Source organism: Branchiostoma lanceolatum, chromosome 12, assembly GCF_035083965.1.
Source record: "Branchiostoma lanceolatum isolate klBraLanc5 chromosome 12, klBraLanc5.hap2, whole genome shotgun sequence".
Taxonomy (NCBI): Eukaryota; Metazoa; Chordata; class Leptocardii; order Amphioxiformes; family Branchiostomatidae; genus Branchiostoma; species Branchiostoma lanceolatum.
The window spans coordinates 10,443,091-10,465,471 of NC_089733.1; the positions used below are offsets into that span (position 1 = coordinate 10,443,091).

Genomic DNA, 22,381 nt, shown 5'->3' on the forward strand with positions numbered 1-22,381 from the left:
GTGGCATCAGGGGGATTCGAACTCGGGACCTCTTGGTTCTGGGCCGAACACCCTGCCGTTACGCCACACGACCCCCAAAGGTCGTGGAATTGTACATCCTCACATAAATTGCCTCCCTTACTTCACGTTCGAACCGGCGAGGTTCGCGGTCTGGGATATCTGTGGATTCGACATTGACAGAGTGTCCCAGGTTATTTTGTAGGTGATGGCCGAGGAGTAGCCGTTAGCACTAGATCAACTTCTTTGTACCTTACTTAGTGACTGGTCTCTACGATGTAAGTGTTGTTGCAGTTGGGTTCCTCACATTTGAGTCTGTAGATGACCTCGGCCTTGATACCTTTGTGAGGTCGGTCTTTAGGATGTAACAGTTTTTTTCATGAGGGTCAAGTGAGGTTTGAAGTTTCTGGCATTGTTGAAGTTAAGTTAATCTAACTTAAACTAAAAGTATAGATCCAAACATACGTGTAATATTATTTATTATAAAGTGATATAGTCTATAAAAATACATAGCTATAATCTGTTTAAAATATTGTCACTTATTTCATATCAATCTATCTAGAAATTGGGCTTGACTGCGATCAAATACGAGGAAAACTGATCAATGTGAAATGTACAACTCTTTCCTCACATTCAACATTACGACTAAAAAGCGGCTACTTTCATGTTAACAATAAGGTGTCACAAATAAAACAAAACTATGATGAACTATGAATCTAATTATCCTTTTTCATCGATTTGTTGGATCAATCTGACAGTTGTATTGTACTCAAACTCTCAACAAGGCGAATGAACAAGGAAGTTTTTTTTCAATTTTCTAATCATTTTATAGACACGTCACTATATGATCGAGATTCAGCCGCATAGTTTCTACTTGAACGTCATCTAAACCTACTTGAAACCCATGTATGTATATATATGAATATATCATTCACTTGTTTAGATGAGAAACATTGTAAGCTAATATATTAGCTTACAATGTTTCTCATCTAAACAAGTGAATGTCGATATATTTATACACATATATATATATATATATATAGTATACGACACGCTAAATTTTAATATTTTGCCCTATTCCATATGATTGTATGTAAACAAACTCGTTATACACAGGTACTACATCTCCAGTGTGTTCACGTGACACTTTCGCACATATTTCTTTAAATCGGTAACTGATTATGCTAGGGTCACATTTCCCAGCCGATGCTAGGGTCACATTTCCCAGCCGGGGCCCGGTCGGGATGTTTGCGATAACGAAAAATATGCATATCAAGAAAATACACAATATCTAGTTAGGAGTAAATTTCTTACGTTTTGTGTCTTTTGTTGTATTTTATATTATACTTTTCGTTCCCGCAAGCTGCCCGACCGGGACCCGCTTTGGAAATGTGACCTAAGCATAACTGGTGTTTCTCTACGGAATCAATTGTTGTAGACCATATTGGTATATGCATTACCAACCTGGACAGATTTGTTTCCATAAAATTCGAAAGTGACCCCGTTTGCCAAAATAGGTCCGTCTTCTGTAGAATTCCTAAACCTTGTGTGTAACGCTTGCTTGTTAGATAATACAGCAGCGAGGGTTAAAATATGTTGGGATAACTTTTTGTTTTGAAACTGTCCTGCAGCCGAACATGCAAGGTCTCTCTCCTGTAGGTTTTGCTAGATATGTACCCAGAATAGATCTTCTAGATGCAAAATAGTCTCACTGGTCACATTTGTAGGGGTTTTCTTATGTATGGGTTCTCATGTGTCTGGTAAAGTGGGACTTGTCAGCTGTCCTGTACCCACACATCCCACACATGAAGGGTTTCTCACCAGTGTGCATGGCTATATGTCGGTCCAACGTGGATTTCTGTGCTGCAGTATAGTCACACAAGTAACACAAGTAGGGCTTTTCTCCAGTATGAATTCTCAAATGTTTGGATAAGTTAGACTTGTGAATTGCCCTGTACCCACACTCTCCGCACATGTAGGGTTTCTCACCGGTGTGTTGTGCTGCTATATGGTTGTCCAAATTGACTTTCTGTGTGGCAGCATAGTTGCACTTGTCACACTTGTAGGGTTTTTCTCCTGTATGTGTTCTCATATGTCTGGATAATTGAAACTTTTGTGTTGTCCTATATCCACACTTGTCACACAGATATGGTTTCTCACCATTGTGCTTAATGATGTGTTTTTCCAAATTAAATTTCACTGCTGTAGAATAGTCACATTGGTCACACTTGTAGGGTTTTTCTCCTGTATGGTTTCTTATATGTTGGGATAAAAGAGACATTCGAGCTGTTCTGTATCCACACTCCTCACACATGAAGGGTTTCCCACCACTGTGTTTTACTAGATGAATGTCCAAGGTCGAGTTACATGCAACAGAAACGTCGGGTTGGTCACACTTAAAATGCTTTTCTCCTGTATGGGTTCCCTTACTAGTCTGTTGGGATAAGGAGGCCATCCGAGGTGTACCGTAGTCGTACTTCCCACACGTGTGGTGTTCTCCTGTATGGGTTCTCAAATGTTTAGATAAGTCAGACCGTCGAGCAGCTCGATACCCACACTCTCTACACATGAACGGTTTCTCGGCACAGTGTTTTACTTTATGCTCATTTAAATTGGATTTCCGTCGAGCAGAATAGCCACACTGGTCACACTTGTAGGGTTTTTCTCCTGTATGGATTCTCATATGTTCAGACAAGGAAAATTTCTTAGCTGTACTGTACCCGCACTCCCCACACATGTACGGTTTATCGCCACTGTGTTTTGCCTTATGGTCATTCAACTTGCATTTCCGTGCTGCAGAATAGTCACACTGGTCACACTTGTAAGGTTTCTCTCCTGTATGTGTTCTCATATGTCGGGATAAATCATACCTTCGAGCGGTTCGGTACTTACACTCCCCACACGCGAAGGGTTTCTCAACCGGGTTATTCAAGTCGACTTTTTTTGCTGCCTCCTGGTCTTTTGCTAGGCTTGCTTTACTGCCACAGTTGACCTTGGAAACACCGGTGGGAGATCCTTCATAGCAGTTCTGATGAACTTCGGTGGGAGACCCATGTCTTGCCATTGCCATGTCAAACAAAACCTCCTTGGTCAAACTAATGAGAAACTAGAGAAAGATTAAACTTCAATTATCAACACCATTAATGATAAGGATAAGATTGAAGAAAACAAAGCATTTCCAGCTATATATATATCGAGCCACACATGTGCATAGTTTGGAAGCTATAACGTTACATAACTCATTCATGCTGTGCATTTTTTCGTGACAAAACCATTTATTACCGTTGCCCTGACAAAGGTCACTTTCAGATGTTTTCACATGAGCGCTTTAAAAACCATTTAATGTCATAATATATAATTCTATACCCCCTAAAACGCACGGTAATGAGGTGTCACACATGTTTGGTTTTGCCCCCCTCCCCTTTTATTTCCAAAATATTTACATCCAGAAAAGGCCTATAAACTATAATCTTACTGTGGCTTTTCTTCAACAGAACTAACGTGAAATTATAACGCTCGCTATTGAAATACTTGGCTGCTCGCCGTTAAGTCTTACCTGCTTTCAATGATGATTTTTGTCTTCACGTAAACCGTGACTCGGCCAGCTGTGTCCCTCCGTCCTACAGGCAGGTCAAAGGTGAGCGTATTGTGGGTCAAAGGTGAATATCCTGTCCTGATTACCTAAATTATGTTATTGAACTCTGCCAACACGTTACACGTTAGTTGTCCCTTTAAACAGTAGAACATGTAACTCACACCATCATTATGTATTAATTCTGTTGTTAGGAAAATATATATAATGAATAATAACATGGATTATCTTACTTCATAAAGACATTTCCGCCTGGAACACTCGTACTCGTGAATTCACTATCGACTCACCCTGGTGCATTACTACTAAGAAAATGACTTCTTCTTCTTTAATACCCCCAGATGGGCGGGGCGAGGCCCGGGCTAGGGCAGGCAGGCCTCCAGCCTGGCTCTGAACGACCCAACTGTGAGAGAAGTCATAACCGTGCAGGGCGTTCCACTTGGGAATATTGTAGTAGTACCGGGAAGGGGCTGTTTTCCTTTAAGATGTCCTTTTCTAATATTACTTTTTCTTTCTTATTACAGGCCGAGAGGGAGTTTGCTTTATTTCGGCTTCTTGAAAGGAAAGAGGACAAGGAAAGGAAGCCTTTCAGAGAGGCTATTGATATGATCACCCATGGGCAGACCCCTTTCCAAATACCGCGGCCATTTTGAATCTAGCGCGAGCGCGCATAATTCGAGCGCGGGAAAAGTAAACAAACGGTAAGCGGTAAAGCTTTGCAACGGCGTCCCCAATAGAAAGCAGTGTTGAGTCATCTTCTGCGGCGAGATGTTCTCCTCTTCGGTGAAATCCATCGATATATTTGCATGGCACAAGTAGATAATATTGTTGTGGACACTTGGACTCGATATCGGCTAGTAAAATTGTGAATTTCGGCTACTTTTCCAAAGTTCCTGCCGGGCTGTTGAGCGCGCGCTACAGTGATAGAACGCTAATATGTCTACACCGCGTGCTTGTAGTTTCCCTAATAATGCTAGCTAGAGTCGAGAAAAAAATCCCACAAAACATATACTCTTCGGGCTGTGACCCTTGTAGCTACGTTGAGGTATATATATAACTGTTGAGCCTGGCTGTCGTGACAATGACAACATCATCTTGAAATTAAGTGAGTTTGGGGGAGGGTCGTGTTTTCTGTGCAGCACTACATCGACTTCGCTCAGCAATATTCTATATTTCCGCCAAATGAAATCCTACAAAAACGTGAAAATATAGGCTTGAGCTCAATGTCCTCAAATTTGGCAGAATTCCGGCGGCTTTTTTGACGATCTTTTCGGATGCCAAGAATTTAGTCTTGAGGACTCTAAGTATGTGAGTGAAGGTGTGTTTTCCACTGTATGTGGCGTTTCTTTAAATCCTTTTTCGCGGCAATATTCAAGATATCTGTTGGCCGGATGAAACCGAAAAATAAGTTAGATAATATTGGTTTGAGGACTGAAGGACCTCAGGCCGATATTTTCCTTTTTTGTGGGGTTTCATCCTGCGGAGGTCTAAAATATTTCCGCGAAAAGTGATGTAATTAAACGCTACAAAGAAAACACGCCCCCTGCTTCACTAACGAACTTCCTCACGCTAATCTTGGCACTAAAATATCGTCAAAGCAAAACCTCCTTGGTCAAAGTCAAAGGAGCCACCGAAGTTCCGTCAAATTTCTACTCGCAGAGCCCTCAAGCCTATATCTTCACGTTTCTGAAATTTTAAGATATTACGGCGCATAGTGAAAACACTCCATCTTTACTCACGTACTTTAGGTTTTGATATTTCAGAAAACGCGTCAAAAGAAGCCGCCAAAACTCTGCTAAATTCCAAGGACCTTGAGCTCAAGCCTACATTTTTACGTTTTTGTGGGATTTTATCCAGTGGAAGTATAAAATATCTGCGGACGAAGCTATGTTAAGAAAGGCTTGACAGAACACACGACCTTCTCGAGCGCCCAACGCGCGTAGTTTTCCCAGGCAAAGTTGTCATCGTCTAAATTACGGTCACAACTGGTAAAATTCTGTATATTTCTATCTACGTAGCTACAAGGATCCCAGTCCAAAAAGTGTGTGTGTTGTGGGATTTTTTCTCGACTTTAGCTAACATTATCAGGGAAACCACAAGCACGCGGTGTAAACATATTAGAGTTTTTTCACTGTAGCGCGCGCTCAACAGCCCGGCAGGAACTGTGGAAAAGTAGCCGAAATTCACAATTTTACTAGCCGATATCGAGTCCAAGTGTCCACAACAATATTATCTACTTGTGACATGCAAATATATCGATAGATTTCACCGAGGAGGAGAACATCTCGCCGCAGAAGATGACCCAACGCTGGTTTCTATTGGGGACGCCTTACCGCTTACCATTTGTTTACTTTTCCCGCGCTCGAATTATGCGCGCTCGCGCTAGATTCAAAATGGCCGCGGTATTTGGAAAGGGGTCTATTCACACGTACGCGATGATCAGGAGCAATTTACCGAATAGGCCCGGCACACGCCTTGTTTGTTACTGTTTCGAGTTGAAGGAGAAGAAAAACACACAACAAAAAGCAATAACAAACCAGGCGGGGTCAGCAGTGGAGGCTCGACTAGAACTATCCCTATGATTAATGTGGGCGCTTATACTATAGACGGAGATGGGTTTGTTGTTTTGGGGAGGGGGGCATATGATGTCGTTCAAAACTAAAGTCCCAGAAACAAGACTGTTTTGTAAAACAGACCAACAAGTCTTTATCTACAGCCATCTCTGGCTCCTTTGTGATGCATAGCAGCAAAATTTTAAAACAAAAATAGATTTGCCATGTCCAGAAACTCCACGAAATAATTTTTCTTTAACGGTGGAAGCGGCCACTTCGCCTACTCGACTATGAATAGTATGATATGGAATACTGGGATGAATGCAGTCTAACGACAAAAGGTGCATTTGTACATTATTTATTGGCCCACATTCAATTCTTCAAAGCAAAATATTGACGAAAAATCAAAGCTCTTACATTTATGCCAACGTAACGTTAGCATTGATTACTGTACATGTGTGCAATCATTTCCCGATGTTTGTAAGTGATTAGGTATAAATCATGTTTTAAGTTGGACATTGGAATTAAACACCAAACCGTCTCCAGTTCTTCCGTTCTAGTTCTAGGTGAGAAACAATTGATACTTCAACTACGTTCATTAATCTTGATCTGAAACTGAAAGATTTGGACTATGTCCACACAGGAAATAGAGATCTAGTGGACCAAACGACATGACTATGATATTTCCGAGGGAAAAATTCATGCTTGTTTACAAATATCATCCATTTACATCATATTTTACATGTCATTGCAAGGTATTAAATGTACCACAACGAGATGATCGCATATGCAGAGTTGTAGTCTATGTATGAGTTCTCATAGTCAGAAACAGAATATTCGCGCTGGTCACGTTTGTGAGGTTTCTTCTCCTGTGTGGGTTCTCATATGTCGGTAAAAGGTAGTTCTATAAGCTGTCATGTATCCACACTCCCTACATTTATAGGGTTTTTCACCAGTGTGGTTTGTCCGATGATTAACCAAATCACATTTTTGCACTGCAGAATAGTCACACTGGTCACATTTGTAGGGTTTTTCTCCTGAATGGATTTTCATATGCCGGGATAAGTTAGACTTCTTAGCTGCTCTGTACCCACACTCCCCACAAATGTAGGGTTTCTCATCGGTGTGTTTTTCAAATATATGCCTGTCCAAGTTGACTTTCTGTGCTGCAGAATAGTCACACTGGTCACATCTGAAGGGTCTTTCTCCAGTATGGGTTCTCATATGTCTGGAGAAGTGGGACTTATCAGCTGTCCTGTACCCACACATCCCACACATGTAGGGTTTTTCGCCATAGTGTCTTGCTAGATGTTTGTGCAAGGAAGAGTCCTGTGCAGCAGAATAGTCACACTGGTCACACTTGAATGGATTTTCTCCAGAATGAGTTCTCATCTGTTTAGCTGAGTCCGACATTTGAGCTGCCCTAAACTCGCACTCCCGACACATGTAGGGTTTGTCACCAGTGTGTTTTGCTGGATGGTTGTCTGAACTAGCCTTCTGTGCTGCCGAACACTGGTCACACTTGGAGGGTTTTTCACCTGTATGAGTTCTCGTGTGTTTGGATACGTCAGACATTTGAATTTTCCTGTTCAACCACTCCCCAGACATGCCAGGTTTGTCACCCTCATGCTTTGCCCCAATATGGTAGTCAAGATTATGTTTCCGTGAAGCAGAATAGTCAGACTGGTTAGACTTGTACGTTTTTTCAGCTATGTGGGTTTTCATATGTAAGAATAAGTCAGACTTCACAGATGTCCTGTATCCACACTTCCAACACATGTAGAGTTCCTCGCCATGGTGTTTAGCTAGATGGCTGTCTAAAGTGGATGTTGGTGCTTTACAGTCAGAAGATGTTTCTGTAGTTTGGGTTGTTTTATGTATCAATACGTGGGACTTGTGATTTGTCCTGTAACCACACATCCCGCTCGTATAGGTTCCATCGCCAGTGTGCTTTGCTTCATGTTGGTCTAACGTAGATTTACGTGCAAAATGGTAGCCACACTGGTCACACCAGTAAGGTTTCTCTCCTGCGTGTGTTTTCATGTGTACAGATAGGTCAGACCTTTTAGTTGTCATGTACCAACACTCCCCACACCTGTAGGGTTTCTCATCATCGTTACTCACGGTGGCATTTTGATCTGCCGTCTGGTATTCAGCATTGCTTACTAGTATTTCACTTTTGCGATCAACATTGAAAACCTCGGTGGGAGATCCATCGTGGATTTTATTATCATCTCCGGTGGAAGACCCATGTCCTGCCATTGCCAATTCCTGCCTAATGAGAAAATGGTATGATTATGGAAGTCATTGATAATAAAATTTAAAATTTATAGCAAATCATTTTGTGCCGAAGGAGTGGACACTCGCTAATTGAATCCTCTGGAACAACGCATATGTCAATACTGTAATCCGGATAGAATAGAAGATAAACACAATTTTGTAATAGAATGTAAATCATACAACAAAGACAGGGCTGAGCTTTATACACAGATCCAACCTGTGTTTCCCTACTTCATACATCTAAGCAAATAGACATTAATCTTATACTTCTAATGAGTTTAGACAATGAGTATTTCATTATCAATCTGATCGTTCAATATCATTCCAGTTCTTTTAAAGACCACTGTGCCAGATGTATGACGTAAACACAAGAGAGAGGGGTCGTACATGTACATGTAGTGGCACGGTTTTTGTTTGGTCTCGCCCCCTCCCCTCTATATTCCTACTACATGTACGTTCAAAACCGGAAAAGGACGTAAACTATCATCGTACTGGGGTTTTTCTTTCACAGAAATGACCACAAACTCTTACAGTCGGTACAAAAATACTCGACTGCTCACCAGAAAGTGTTACCTGCTTCCTGTGATCTTTTTTCTCTCGACGTAAACTGGGACTCGTCCTTCCGTCGTTTCGTGAGGTCAGAGATTAGCGCGAAGTGGGTCAAAGGTGAATCGTATGCCTGATTATCCATGTAAAACATTTGTCTTCGGAGAGCACGTTAGGCTTTCTCCATGCTGTCAACCGTTTAAAACGACCACTTTTGAGAACAATGAGTTGTATTTGAAACGACAATTTCTGCTTCTGGTTGAAATGGGCGACACTGTAAGAAACGACATGTCACGATGAGCCGTACAGTTTGGTCTGAATCTACGGCTCAACTAGCTGTTAATGGCTACAAATACTTCTAAAATACCAAAAACAATAAACCCACCCTTTCACTGGTGTAAAATTGATTACGTTGAAAACACGTGCATATCAATTATCAACTGACACATATCAACACCGTCATCTTTAGGTTTTGTACAACAAGAAAGCTTAAGTCAAATCTAGAGTCATAGAAGAAGATACGAAAGAACAAAGATGAAGAATCTATTCTTATTATATATTATATACTCTGTGTGTTTAGTTTTGTTCATACTTGATAACCACATAGATTTCATAATAAAGGCAACTTTTCTTGGCAAACTTTTTTTATTCGCACGCTCGCATCAGTTTTGGGGTTCCAAAAGGATGTCATTCATATAATGAAATCAACATGGCCTAATTTGAAAATAAGACGTTGAAAATAATACCTGGACCACAAAAACGTTCGATACGGGTGTTTCGGACCGGGCAATAACTTTTCGTTATATTACACGTAACACGGGGTTCAACTTCTTGATACACAGTTAGATTGTTCTAAACCCGCAAACAGTCCGGCCGGGCCCCGCTTTGAAAATGTGACTCTGACTCCGTCTAAATAAAACATCGAGTACTTAGTTCAAAGCAGTCAACGGACTTTATTCCACTTAAATGCTGATAAGATGTTCATTACATACACAGTGACAATCACTTGTGTTCCAAGTACTTGTGTATTTTTTTTCTAATTTTTATTCATACATACAGAAGTACATAACATAACACCACATTTAAACTACACATCTAGAATTCCACAAATATACACATTTGCATATCCTTACAGGGGCCATTCCCATAGGCTTTTTTTGGCCAGGGTGTGCTCCCTAGTTACATATATCTACAGAGGTCATTCCCGCTGGCTTTTTTGGCTAGGGTGTGCTCCCTGGGACTTTTTTGACAGGGGGTTCCACCCCCCATGGATTTTCTCTGCTAGGGTTTCGCCCCTAGGACTTCTGTACAGGGGTGTCATCCCTGGGTTTCTGTGCAGGCTAGGGTTTTCCTTCCCTGTTTTGAATTTAAGATTAACCGTCTGTTATTATTACACATCTTACAGATTTTAAGCGATAACAAATGTGTTTGCATAGGAAACATAATTACATATAAAATTACATTACATGCTTTACAAATGCAAATCGAATTAACCTCTTTACGGATACAAAAATATTAAAAAAAAGGTTCACATAATAACGTTACAACAATTCAGACAACTACATCATTAAAGCTATCAGAATATCTAAAAACAACCATCAGAGGGTTTACTCAGTTTTACAGAGAAAAAAAAACAGATGTGAGAACAAATGTATATCATCATCAAATCGGGCGGCTTGCCCGGACAAATGGATAAACAGATAATAAACAGAAAATAGTCAAATATGCAGGAGCCCTCGACAGTGTTTTCCTAAATGCTCATATGAGGAGCTTTTCCGTGCTGCAGAATAGACGCATGTAGGTTACACTTGTACAGTTTTGCTCCTGTATGGGTTCTCATGTGTTGAGCCAAGGTGGACTTTTTAACTACCCTGTACCCGCACTTCCCACTCATGTAGGGTTTCTCACCACTGTGTTTTGCTTGATGCACATTTAAGGTGGATTTCCGAGCAGCAGAATAGTCACACTGGTCACACTTGTAGGGTTTTTTTCCTGTATGGGTTCTCATGTGCTGAGCCAAGGTGGACTTTTTAACTGCCCTGTACCCGCACTCTCCACACATGTAGGGTTTCTCACCACTGTGCCTTGCTTTATGGTCAGCTAAGGTGGATTTCCGTGCAGCAGAATAGTCACACTCGTCACACTTGTAGGGTCTTTCTCCTGTATGGGTTCTCATGTGTCCAGAAAAATCTAACTTTCTAGCTGTTCTGTACCCGCACTCCCAACACATGAACGGTTTATCGCCAGTGTGTTTTGCTTTATGGTCATTCAACTTACATTTCTCTGCTGCAGAATAGTCGCACTGGTCACACTTGTAGGGTTTTTCTCCTGAATGGGTTCTCATATGTCGGTATAAGCTAGACCTTCGAGCTGCTCTGTACCCGCACTCCCTACACATGTAGGGTTTTTCTCCTGTATGGGTTCTCATATGTCGGGATAAGTCAGAACTTCGAGTTGCCCAGTACCCGCACTCCCTGCACATGTAGGGTTTCTCACCTGCATGTTTTGATTCATGCTGATCCAAACTGGTCCAAACCCCATTATGGAGGCTCATATGAACAGAAAAGTTCGACTGTTGAGCTGTTTTGTACCCAATGAAGGGTTTCTCCTCAGCGTTATTCAAGTTGACATTTTGTGCTGTCACCTCAGACATATTGTCTTCAGCATTGCTTGTTTTACTGTCAGTCAACATTGGAAACCCTGTTTGGAGACCCATCACAGCAGTTCTGATCTACTCCGGTGGGAGACCCATGTCCTGCTGTTGCCATGTCCAGCCTAATGAGAAAATGAAGAATTGTGAAAAAGTGATTATAAAAGTCATCAAAGATAGAATTCACATTCAAGGAAAACAAAACATTTCCAGTTCTGACCCCATTAGTCTGTTCAAGTGCTGTTCAAATGTTGCCTTCCTTCATATCCACTCACAGCTGGTATTGCCATTGACACGGGCCCAGAAAGGGTAGCCTGTTAGGGTAGCCAGGCCTGGTAGACAGCACAGCCTTTTCCGCGAACCCATACACCATGAATTCAATCTGAAATATTTGGGCATGCTTCGTGATACATAGATAGCCGTCCATCTGACATTCGGAATCAATCATACTTTGATGCTCATTGTTTATGCAACAACATCTACATAAAACTTGGCGATTTAAAGAAACAGGAGAATCGTATGCAGCAGATGATACAAACTGAAATGTTCCACAACTTGAAGAAACATTTTGGGAGTGGTTAAAACATTTGTTGCTTCGACAGATCACTTCCTTCACTCTACATGGTTTTATACATAACTAGAGTTAAGTATTTGTGCTACATATACTTCAGGTTTGCTATGTTAGTTTAGCGATTATGGGGTCTTTTTATAAATATGAATTGGTATTAAATTTTATTTGAGTTGAATGTGTGATAGTTGTGTGCCGATTTGTTAAAAATAGAGAGAACGCTATCTAGTGACCCAAAAAAACATCCTTCCCAATAAAATGGTATGGCGACCCTGTGACGTCACAATTCAAGATGGCGGCCACTGAACATGCCAACGGATCCAACAAAGGTTTTGCTACGCAACCCTGTAGTTCTATATCCTCAATGTACATGTAGGTGTGAAGAAGTCGTACGTATGTTTGGCCTCGCCTACTCAATATTGCGTTAACAGGACAGACTTGTAAGCTGCAGAATGGTTACTCTGGTCATATTTCTGATGCTTTTTACCCTATGGGTTCTTGTAGGTCGGAATACGTCAAACTTCCTAGCTGTCCTGAACCTTCACTCTCCATAATGTACATGCATGGTTTCTCGCCCCCCTCCCCCTTTAGTTCCAACATATTCACATCCCGAGAAGACCGATAAATTACCATCGCACTGTGTTTATTCTTCCACAGAAATGACCACAAACTCCTGCACTCGGTACCGAAACACTTTACTGCTCACCACTAAGTCTTACCAAGGAGGTTAAAATCTTACCTGCTTCCTATGATGGCTATTTCTCCCAGCGCGTAAACAGGGACTCGGACCGCTTTGTCCTTCCGCCGTATCGTGAGGTCAGGGTTAACGTAAAGTGGGTCAAAGGTGAAATCGTATGCCTGATTATCCATGCATTTGACTTCGGATAGCACGTTAGAATTTCTCCATCTTGATTTGTACTTTAAAACAACCACTGTTGAGACCGACAAGCTCTCTTAAAAACGACTATTTCCGTTTCTGATTGAAAAGATGCGACACAGTAAGAAATAGATACTGGGCTGGACTGTTTGTCATCTAATTGTGTCGATGGAAAATACAGTATCTGTAAATATATCTTCAACGAAACTTACAAAACCAACAGGAAACCTCAACATATCTGAATGTATGCAACATAACGACTACTTGTGTAAAATCATTTTCTTTCGTAAACAATGTCAGTTATCATACAATACAAAACTGGTGCAAGTTTGTTTGCTTTATTTAGATCTCCATTAGTGTACATGTAACGTAATATGACCAGTTAACGTCCGATTTATTCAAAACGTATTTATCTTAAAACCGCGCGGACAGAGCCAAATTTCAAACCCATAGGCAGAAATATCAGCTCTTTTAAAAAGAAAATGCATGGTCTGTAAATTTTTCTCTGCCTGTTTAACGCCGTGCGAGCATGTATTCATACTGAGGTATATGATGAAGAATTGTGCTAGGGTAACCCATTATCGTCCACTTCTGAATCTTTTCCCTTCTAGCGCTATGCTTGAAGAACATAGACCAGAAAAAAATGCACAGTAACTGTCCAAAGTAGTCTGCAGACGAATGATAGTAAAATCATTATGTCTGTCCGGCCACTTGCTTAACGCAATGGAAAAAAACAATGTTTATCTGTAAATTTCCCCCACATGCGCGGCACATGGTGTTCAAGTGGTAAACGCATGGCCATTATGTTTTGCTGTGCAAAAATTAAAGAGATGGCTAAGGATCATACTTATGATGTTCTTTATTGCTCATGAAAACAGGCTTTGGCATAATACACCGCGACATGTGGACATGAGCCAAACCGGACGTAAATAGGTTCTGCACGTAAATAGGTCGTGTTACGTTATACAGTTTTCACAAGTTAACACTGCGTTTTAGTTTTGATCCAATAAATGTTAGTTTCCAAGAAGTGTTGATCAGGTATACAGACATTCGTAAAATGACCATAGTTTATGAAACTGACTACATAACTATATTTACATGTGCCAAATTCGGAATTGCTTAGTTCCATAACTTGGCTTTGAGGCCCTCCACTTGGGACCTAAATTACTTATCGTATGACCACCAAATTCTAAGACGATTATGTATAAGTGACATAATATGTGGAATTAAAAATATGACAATTTTTGGGGCAATAATGACGTAAAATGACGAAATTGATACGTCATTCACGTGACTTTATTGGCTGGAACCGTATGAATAGGGTATTCGCATAAAAGTCAAAGGTATGCAACAAATTCTTAACGGAAATGGTGACTTACAGAATATCTGTTACATTTGTGAGATGTTGTCTCCTGTGTTGGGATACGTTAGACCCTAGAGCTGTACTCCATATTGCGTTAACAGGACAGACTTGTAAGCTACAGAATGGTTACTCTGGTCATATTTCTGATGCTTTTTACCCTATGGGTTCTTGTAGGTCGGAATACGTCAAACTTCCTAGCTGTCCTGAACCTTCACTCTCCATAATGTACATGCATGGTTTCTCGCCGGTGTGTTACACAAGATGAACGTCCAAGGTCGATTCCATTGCTATAAAAATTCACACTTGTAGGTTCTTTTCTCCTGTATGAGTTCTCATGTGTCGGAATAAGTCAGACTTTTTAGCTGTGCTGTACCCACACTCCCCACAAATAAATGGTTTGTCACCAGTGTGTCTTGCTTTATGATAATCTAATGTAGATTTCCGCGCAGCAGAATAGTCGCACTGGTCACACTTGTAGGGTTTTTCTCCTGTATGGGTTCTCATATGCTGGGATAGGTGAGACCTTAGGGCTCCTCTGTATCCACACTCCCCGCACATAAAAGGTCTGTCACCGGTGTGTCTTGCTTCATAGTGATCATCTAATGTAGATTTCCGTGCAGCAGAATAGTCACACTGGTCACATTTGTAGGGTTTTTCACCTGTATGGGTTCTCATGTGTTTAGACAACGTAGACTTTTCTACTGCCCTGTACCCGCACTTCTCACACATGTAGGGTTTCTCACCGCTGTGTGTTGCTGCTATATGCCTGTCCAAATTGCATTTATGTGCGGAAGAATAGGCACACATGTTACACACGTAGGCTTGCAATCCTGTATGCTTTCTCATATGTTGACGTAAGTTAGATCTGACAGCCGTACTGTATCCGCACTCATCACACTTGTGTGGTTTCTCACCATGGTGTTTTGCTAGATGATAATCTAAGGTGGATTTCCATATTGCAGAAAAGTCACACTGGTCGCACTTGTAGGGTTTGTCAATTGTATGGGTTCTCAAGTGTTCAGACAAGGTTAACATTCGTGCTGCCCTGTACCCACACTCTCCGCACATGTAGGGTTTCTCCGTGGAGTTGTGGGAAACATCAGTTGGAGACCCCTCACAGCAGTTTTTGAAATCTGCCATTGCTACGTCAACCCTATCAAAAAGAATAAGTTTGAAATATCGAGATCAGTGACTTTGCTGTGGATAAGAACAGTCCACAATAGAATGGCTGGGGTAACAGTCTCCTCTACTAAACGATGATAACATGGGTATGAATAAACACTAATAAAGACACAAAATACTATCCCCTTCAAAAAGTGTACTGCCATGCTCATGGCCCATTCAATGTTCATCTAAGTTTGCAACATACCTGCGTATATTGCCCTGCAACTGTACAAACCCTATGCTTTGCCCACTGTCAGACTGAGATCGAAATTTCACAGCTTACTAGTAGATACCGCCTGTTATAGAAGTGGATATTTGTTACATATCATAAAGTATATATGCTTACTGATGAGCTGACCTTGCATGTCTTTATACATGGTTGTATATCCTTCAACATTTGCCTGCAGCACAACGTACATGTAAGGGGAGGGGGGTCGTACGTCTGTTTGCTTAATTGGTCTCGCCCCCCTCCCCCTTCATATGCACCATATTCACATCCGGAAAAGGCCCATAAACTATCGTCGCACTGTGGGTTTTCTTCCATGTGAATGACCTCAAACACCTTTTCTCGATATAAACATACTTGGCTTCTCGCTGTTCCATTTTACCTGCTTCTTATGGTGTTTTTCTCTCGACGTAAACCGGGACTCGGGAAGCTTTGTTCGTCCTTCGTATTGTGAGGTCAGAGGTTAACGGGAAGTGGGTCGAAGTTCAACCCGTGTGCCTGATTATCCATGCAGAAAATTTGAAAACATGTTAAACAAGGACAACAACAACAACAAAATTTGTCTTCGGATACCACGTCAGGAGTTTCCTATTTTGTCAACCTTTTTTTTTTAACTTTACAGCGACCACTGTTGAGAATGTTCAGTTCTGTTTAAATCAATCACTGATGCTTCTATTTAAAAAGTGGCGACATTTAGTAGAAGAAATGAATGCTAAGCTGGATTGCTTGGTCTGAATCTACGAGACTTACTCGCCTTACCGTTCAACTAACCCCAGGGCCCCTGCTTGCTAGTAGCGCTAACCACCTCTGATATATACCTTGCAACGAAAAACGACTAAAGATAAGAAAACAAAATGTTCCCGGTGTGTTAAATGATTTAATTGAGTCAATGGCTGTAAATAGATCTATAAAAGGACTAAAAATAACAATTTGCTTGTATACAACATAAAGTCTATCTTTTCACCAGTGTAAAATTACTTACTAATAAAGTTAGTAACGTTGAGAGAACGTGGACGTCAATTATTAACTGACACAAATCAAGACTATCATCTTGAGGTTTTTGTCGAACACAATTCTAGTTACCTAGATTAGTGATATTAGTGATGAATGATTTTAACTGTCCTGGTAATGTAATATACCTCTAGTATTGTGTGTGATTTTTGTGCAATTCAGGGCCAATTCATGCGAATCTGTTATTTATTTTCAAATTTCACTAATCTTTGATCGGGCAGCTTTGTCGTTCCGTGAAATTGGGGTCAGAGATGACTTTGTCGTGGGTCACAGGTGAATATTCTTTCATGAATTCCCAGATTACGTTATTGACCTCTGACAACACGTTTGTGTTTGATACGGTTTGTCCATTTGCACGGAAAACATGTTACGCTCAGAATCAATCAATTTTGTCGATTGGAAAATCGAAAATTGATAATCGCAATTTGAAATATTAGGGCCAAGAACACTCATACCTGTGAATTCGGTATCGTTTGTAATTTACTCAGACCTTGATAAATTCCGTTTAAGGACATGGCTATCATGTAAAACAACACACGGAATACAAATTTGAAGGCATAAAAGATATACATGTATTGAATCGCTTAATGCTAGGGTCACATTTCCAACCCGGGGCCCGGCTGGGCAGCTTGTGGGAACGAAAACTATGATATTAAAGACAACAAAACACACAAAACTTTTGCGTCTTATATTCTTTGTTTTCTCAAACAGCCCGGCCGGGCCCCGGCTTGGAAATGTGACCGTAGCATTAGTATGAACAATAGGCACCGACTTTATCAAAGCAAAGTATTAACAGAAAAAGGACGCTCGTACATTCATGCATGCAACGCTAACGTTTACCTTTCAACTACTTTGTACAATCAGTTCCTGTTTACAACTTATTAAGCATATGTACATTATCATACCAAACACCAACAGGTAAACTGTTCTTCCAATCAGATTACAAATATGTATTGTTGCAAATAATAGATACTTGGACAACAAATACTAGTTTGGCTAATAATTATTCTCGTAACTGAAAGACTTTAACATATTCATGGAGCGTGTAGTAAGAATATGGTGAAAGAAAGTTCTTTAGTTTGACATTTTCTCGAGAAAAGTCGGGCTTGGGTATATATCATATATTCTTACAACACATTTGCCCTCTCATTGGCATCAAAAGAGAGAAACTACAGATAATGAACGGATCCGGAAGAATCATTAATCATCATCATCATCATGAGAGAAGAATAAATGGGTAATAAATGTCACTTCGATATGGTTACAAGCACTGCAATAGTAGCTGCTAACACGTGAGCCTTCTCATACTCCGAGACAGGATAGACTTGTAAGCTGCAGAATGGTTACACAGGTCGCATTTGTGATATTTTCTGTATGGGTTCTTGTAAGTTGTAGGTCGAGGGCCGCAAGATATGTCAAGCTTCCGAGCTGTCATGTACATTCACTTTCCATACATGCATGGTTTCTCGCCGGTCTGTTATACTAGATGGACGTCCATTGTCGATTTCCTTGCTGTAAAGGTTCACACTTGTAGTTTTTTTTCTCCTGTATGAGTTCTCATGTGTTGGGATAAGCCAAACTTTGTAGCTGCCCTGTACCCACACAGATATGGTTTGTCACCGGTGTGTGTTGCTTTATGATCATCTAATGTAGATTTCCGTGCAGCAGAATAGTCGCACTGGTCACACTTGTGAGGTCTTTCACCTGTATGGGTTCTCATATGTTGGGATAAAGTACCGGTATACTTTTTGGTTGCCCTGTATCCACAATCGCCACACATGAAGGGTTTGTCGTCGCTGTGTAAGTGTGTATTGCTTTATGGTTACGTAAGGTCGATTTCTGTACTGCAGAATAGTCACACTGGTCACACTTGTAGGGCTTTTCACCTGTATGGGTTATCATGTGTTTTGACAACGTAGCCTTTTCTACTGTCCTGTACCCGCACTTATCACACAAAAAGGGTTTCTCACCGCTGTGTGTTGCTGCTATATGCCTGTCCAAATTGTTTTTCCGTGCTGAAGAATAGTCACATTGCTCACACATTTAGGGTTTCAATCCTGTATGGAGTTTCATATGTGCATTTAATTTAGATCTATAAGCTGTACTGAATCCACACTCATAACACACGTGTGGTTTTTCACCATGCTGTTTTTTAAGATGTTCATCTAAGGTGGATTTCCGTGCTGCAGAAAACTCACACTGGTCGCACTTGTAGGGTTTTTCAATTGGATGGGTTCTCATGTGTTCAGACAAGGTTAACATTTGTGCCGCCCTGTATCCACACTCTCCGCACAAGTAGGGCTTGTCACCAGTGTACTTTGCTACTGTTTGCTTGCTCAAATCGACTTTCTGTGCTGCAGAATAGTTAGAAGACTTACACTTGTAGGGTTTTTCTCCCATGTGGGTACTCATATGTCGATATAAGTTAAATCTGACAGCTGTACTGTATCCGCACTCTTCACACTTGTGTGGTTTCTCACCATGGTGTTTTGCAAGATGATGTTTTAAGGTGGATTTCCGTACTGTAGAAAACTCACACTGGTCGCACTTGTAGGGGTTTTCAGTAGTGTGTTTTGTTGCCATATGCTTGTTTAAATAGTCTTTCCGTACTGCAGAATAGTCACACCGGTCACACTTGTAAAGTCTTCCATCCTTATGAGTTTCCATGTGTTTAGACAAGTTAGACTTTCGAGCTGACCTGTATTCACACTCCCTACACTTAAAAGGTTTCTCACCGGTGTGTTTTGCTTTATGTTGTTTTAAGTAGGATTTCTGTGCAGCAGAATAGTCACACTGGTCGCATTTGTAGGGTTTTTCAACAGTGTGCTTTGTTGCCATATGCTTGTTCAGGTGGTTTTTCTGTGCTGCGGAATAGTCACACTGGTCACACTTGTAAGGTTTTTCACCTGTGTGGGTTCTCATGTGTGCACGCAAGGACGATCTTTGAGCTGCTCTGTACCCGCACTCCGCACACATGTAGGGTTTCTCACCACTGTGCCTTGCTTTATGGTTAGCTAAGGTGGATTTCCGTACTGCAGAATAGTCACACTGGTCACACTTGTAAAGTCTTCCATCCTTATGAGTTTTCATGTGTTTAGACAAGTCAGACTTTCGAGCTGACCTGTATTCACACTCCCTACACTTAAAAGGTTTCTCACCGGTGTGTTTTGCTTTATGTTCTTTTAAGTAGAATTTCTGTGCAGCAGAATAGTCACACTGGTCACACTTGTGAGGTTTTTCTCCTGTGTGAACTCTTATATGTCTAGCTAAGTTAGACTTTGTTGTTGACCTGTGCCCACACTCCTTACACATGTAGGGTTTCTCACCGGTGTGTCTTGCTAGATGGCTGTCCAAATTGGACTTCCGTGCTGAAGAATAGTTGCACTGGTCACACTTAAAGGGTTTTTCTCCTGTATGGGCTCTCATATGGTCGGATAAGTGATGCTTATGAGCTGCTCTGTACCCACACTCCCCACACATGAAGGGTTTCTCACCGGTATGAACTAGCAGATGTTTGTTCAAATTGGATTTGCATGATGCCGAATAATCACATTGGTCACACTTGTAGGGTTTTTTCCCCGGATGTTCTCTCATGTGTTGGGGCAAGTTAGCTCTGTTGGCCATCCTGTACCCAAACTCTTCACACATGTTGAGTTTCTCAGCGGTGTTACTGACGTTGACTGGTGGTGCTGTCGTCTGGTCTTCAGCATTGCTTGTTTGGCTGTCGCAGTCAACCTGGGAAACCACGGTTGGAGACCCATCATAGCAGTTCTGATCTACTCTGGTGGGAGACCCATGTCGTCCCGTTGCCATGACCAGCCTAAATTATGAAAAAAAATAATGATTATTAGAGCCATCGGTCATAATATGGAACATTTATAGGATCTAGGAAACAATGTATTTCATTTATCTGGCTATATAATCTCAACATAATGTATCACAATTCAATCCAAAAGAATTTTGGCATGTTTACTGATAAAAAGAAATATTGTTTTGCTAGCTAGTACCCGCATATACTAGTAGATAGCCTTATTTCGAATTTGCAACTTAATCACTGTTAGTCCTTACTAGTACCATGATGATCACTTACTGGTAACCTAAAGACTCTGCCAAGCTTGCTGAGAACCATTCTTTATTACGAATTAATTCTACCATAAAATGGAAGAAAGTGTTCTAGTCACAATTGAAATGTAAGCGATTAGATCAAAGTATTTCGCGTTCTAATTACATCAGGTTATACAATTTCAACCCAATGCTTTACAACTTCTGCTGTAATCACGTCACATTTGATGCACACAGTAGACGCATCAATAGCATTTAAAACAGCAAAAGGCACATCCATGTAGTAGATACAAAGTAATTTTTTCCACAACTCGAAACAATGGGACTAGCTCAAAACAACAGCCCCCTTTCCCCCGTAGCAAAGAAGAAGAAGCAAAATTATCTGTTGCTTTCAAAGGTGAGCTTTATATGGCAAAGATACAAATGTAACGGGTTCCTTTGTCTGCACTGGACAACCATGAAATGTCTCTATATGGCGTTATATATCAGATTTATATCATTCTATATTCTTCAAAATGGCCACTTTGGCCGATGCATGGCGTGCAAGTTGGTGGCGAGGGGCCACACGTACACGCTTGTTTGGTCTCGCCCCCCTCCCCTTTTATTTCCACCATATTCACATCCGGAAAAGGCCCATAAACCATCATCTTTCTGTCGTTTATGTTGCACAGAAATGACCTTAAACTATCACGTCTACGTTTGAAATGCTTCGCGGCTCGCTGTTCAGTCTTACCTGCTTCCTGTGATGCTTTTTGTCTCCACGAAACCGGGACCCGTTCTTCGCGCTTTGTCCTATTGGGGTCAGAGGTGAACAAAATGAAGGTCAAAGGTCATGTATCCTGATTATCCGTGTAAAACGTTCGGCTTTAGATTGAACATTAGGCTACTCTCCAAGCAGAGGTTGAATGGGCAGATCGTCACCGTTTTATCATTTGCCGTCATTTTTTGTCGCTAGCCCATTCTAATGGTTAGAATGGGCTAGCGACAAAAAATGACGGCATATGATAAAACGGTGACGATCTGCCCATTCAACCTCTGCTTGGAGAGTACATTAGGCCTTCTTTTACATGTTGTCAATGTTTGGTTCCTTCGTACCGCAGCATGAACGTTACGTTTGCTTCTATTCTAGTCTGTTTCTGAAGGAAATGCAGACGTTTACCAGGATTGGTGGTCTAAATCTACGAGCTTTACTGCGATCTCAACTAACGGAATCCCAGCGAGAATCAATTTTGGTAAGTTTCTATTACACTGTATAAGCAGATGAACCACACAAATACACATACCTCACAAACGTCTCTCTCGGGTGGGTAGATGATTGTACCAAATAGACTTAGTACTTGTGATTATTAATAATTCTCCTAATGGGTCAGTGAAGTCAATACTTGTCTCGAGCATTGATATTTCTGACCTAGGGTGAAGAGATGCTGCTACAGTAACAATTGAGCCGCCTTTCTTCGTAAATCGATGGCAACATCAGGCTCTGATGAATTGAT

At 41.1% G+C, this 22,381-nt stretch overlaps 6 protein-coding genes across 6 annotated transcripts; all 6 read right to left on the reverse strand.

The window, feature by feature from the left end:
• Positions 1-1,224: 1,224 nt before the first annotated feature.
• On the reverse strand, positions 1,225-3,072 carry LOC136446406 (zinc finger protein 568-like). Its single transcript, XM_066444758.1, has one exon. It carries the CDS (start codon positions 3,065-3,067, stop codon positions 1,733-1,735), a length of 1,335 nt encoding a protein of 444 aa, XP_066300855.1. The 5' UTR covers positions 3,068-3,072; the 3' UTR covers positions 1,225-1,732.
• Positions 3,073-6,987: 3,915 nt separating this feature from the next.
• Positions 6,988-8,403, reverse strand: LOC136445742 (zinc finger protein 665-like). Its single transcript, XM_066443877.1, has one exon. It carries the CDS (start codon positions 8,401-8,403, stop codon positions 6,988-6,990), a length of 1,416 nt encoding a protein of 471 aa, XP_066299974.1.
• Positions 8,404-9,900: 1,497 nt separating this feature from the next.
• Positions 9,901-13,008, reverse strand: LOC136446278 (histone-lysine N-methyltransferase PRDM9-like). Its single transcript, XM_066444620.1, has 2 exons — positions 12,925-13,008; positions 9,901-11,742 (listed from the first exon to the last, which is right to left on the reverse strand). The coding sequence occupies exon 2, from the start codon at positions 11,681-11,683 to the stop codon at positions 10,718-10,720; it is 966 nt and encodes a 321-aa protein (XP_066300717.1). The 5' UTR covers positions 11,684-11,742; positions 12,925-13,008; the 3' UTR covers positions 9,901-10,717.
• Positions 13,009-14,318: 1,310 nt separating this feature from the next.
• Positions 14,319-16,302, reverse strand: LOC136446281 (zinc finger protein 436-like). Its single transcript, XM_066444622.1, has 2 exons — positions 16,198-16,302; positions 14,319-15,578 (listed from the first exon to the last, which is right to left on the reverse strand). Exon 2 carries the CDS (start codon positions 15,563-15,565, stop codon positions 14,723-14,725), a length of 843 nt encoding a protein of 280 aa, XP_066300719.1. The 5' UTR covers positions 15,566-15,578; positions 16,198-16,302; the 3' UTR covers positions 14,319-14,722.
• Positions 16,303-18,192: 1,890 nt separating this feature from the next.
• On the reverse strand, positions 18,193-21,696 carry LOC136446096 (zinc finger protein 160-like). The gene is made up of 2 exons (XM_066444371.1): positions 21,622-21,696; positions 18,193-20,646 (listed from the first exon to the last, which is right to left on the reverse strand). Exon 2 carries the CDS (start codon positions 20,637-20,639, stop codon positions 18,870-18,872), a length of 1,770 nt encoding a protein of 589 aa, XP_066300468.1. The 5' UTR covers positions 20,640-20,646; positions 21,622-21,696; the 3' UTR covers positions 18,193-18,869.
• Positions 18,349-18,869, reverse strand: LOC136445743 (zinc finger protein 239-like). The gene is made up of 2 exons (XM_066443879.1): positions 18,653-18,869; positions 18,349-18,530 (listed from the first exon to the last, which is right to left on the reverse strand). Exons 1-2 carry the CDS (start codon positions 18,867-18,869, stop codon positions 18,349-18,351), a joined length of 399 nt encoding a protein of 132 aa, XP_066299976.1.
• Positions 21,697-22,381: the final 685 nt, after the last annotated feature.

What these genes read in the sequence shown, in the direction of transcription:
- LOC136446406 (XM_066444758.1), bottom strand. Translation starts at nt 3,067, where the DNA reads ATGGCAATGGCAAGACATGGGTCTCCCACCGAAGTTCATCAGAACTGC.
- LOC136445742 (XM_066443877.1), bottom strand. Translation starts at nt 8,403, where the DNA reads ATGGCAGGACATGGGTCTTCCACCGGAGATGATAATAAAATCCACGAT.
- LOC136446278 (XM_066444620.1), bottom strand. Translation starts at nt 11,683, where the DNA reads ATGGGTCTCCAAACAGGGTTTCCAATGTTGACTGACAGTAAAACAAGC.
- LOC136446281 (XM_066444622.1), bottom strand. Translation starts at nt 15,565, where the DNA reads ATGGCAGATTTCAAAAACTGCTGTGAGGGGTCTCCAACTGATGTTTCC.
- LOC136445743 (XM_066443879.1), bottom strand. Translation starts at nt 18,869, where the DNA reads ATGTGTGAGCAATGTGACTATTCTTCAGCACGGAAAAACAATTTGGAC. An exon ending in AGTACAGAAATCGACCTTAC is followed by an intron (nt 18,531 to 18,652) that starts GTAACCATAAAG and finishes GAACCCATACAG; the next exon opens with GTGAAAGACCTCACAAGTGT.
- LOC136446096 (XM_066444371.1), bottom strand. Translation starts at nt 20,639, where the DNA reads ATGGCAACGGGACGACATGGGTCTCCCACCAGAGTAGATCAGAACTGC.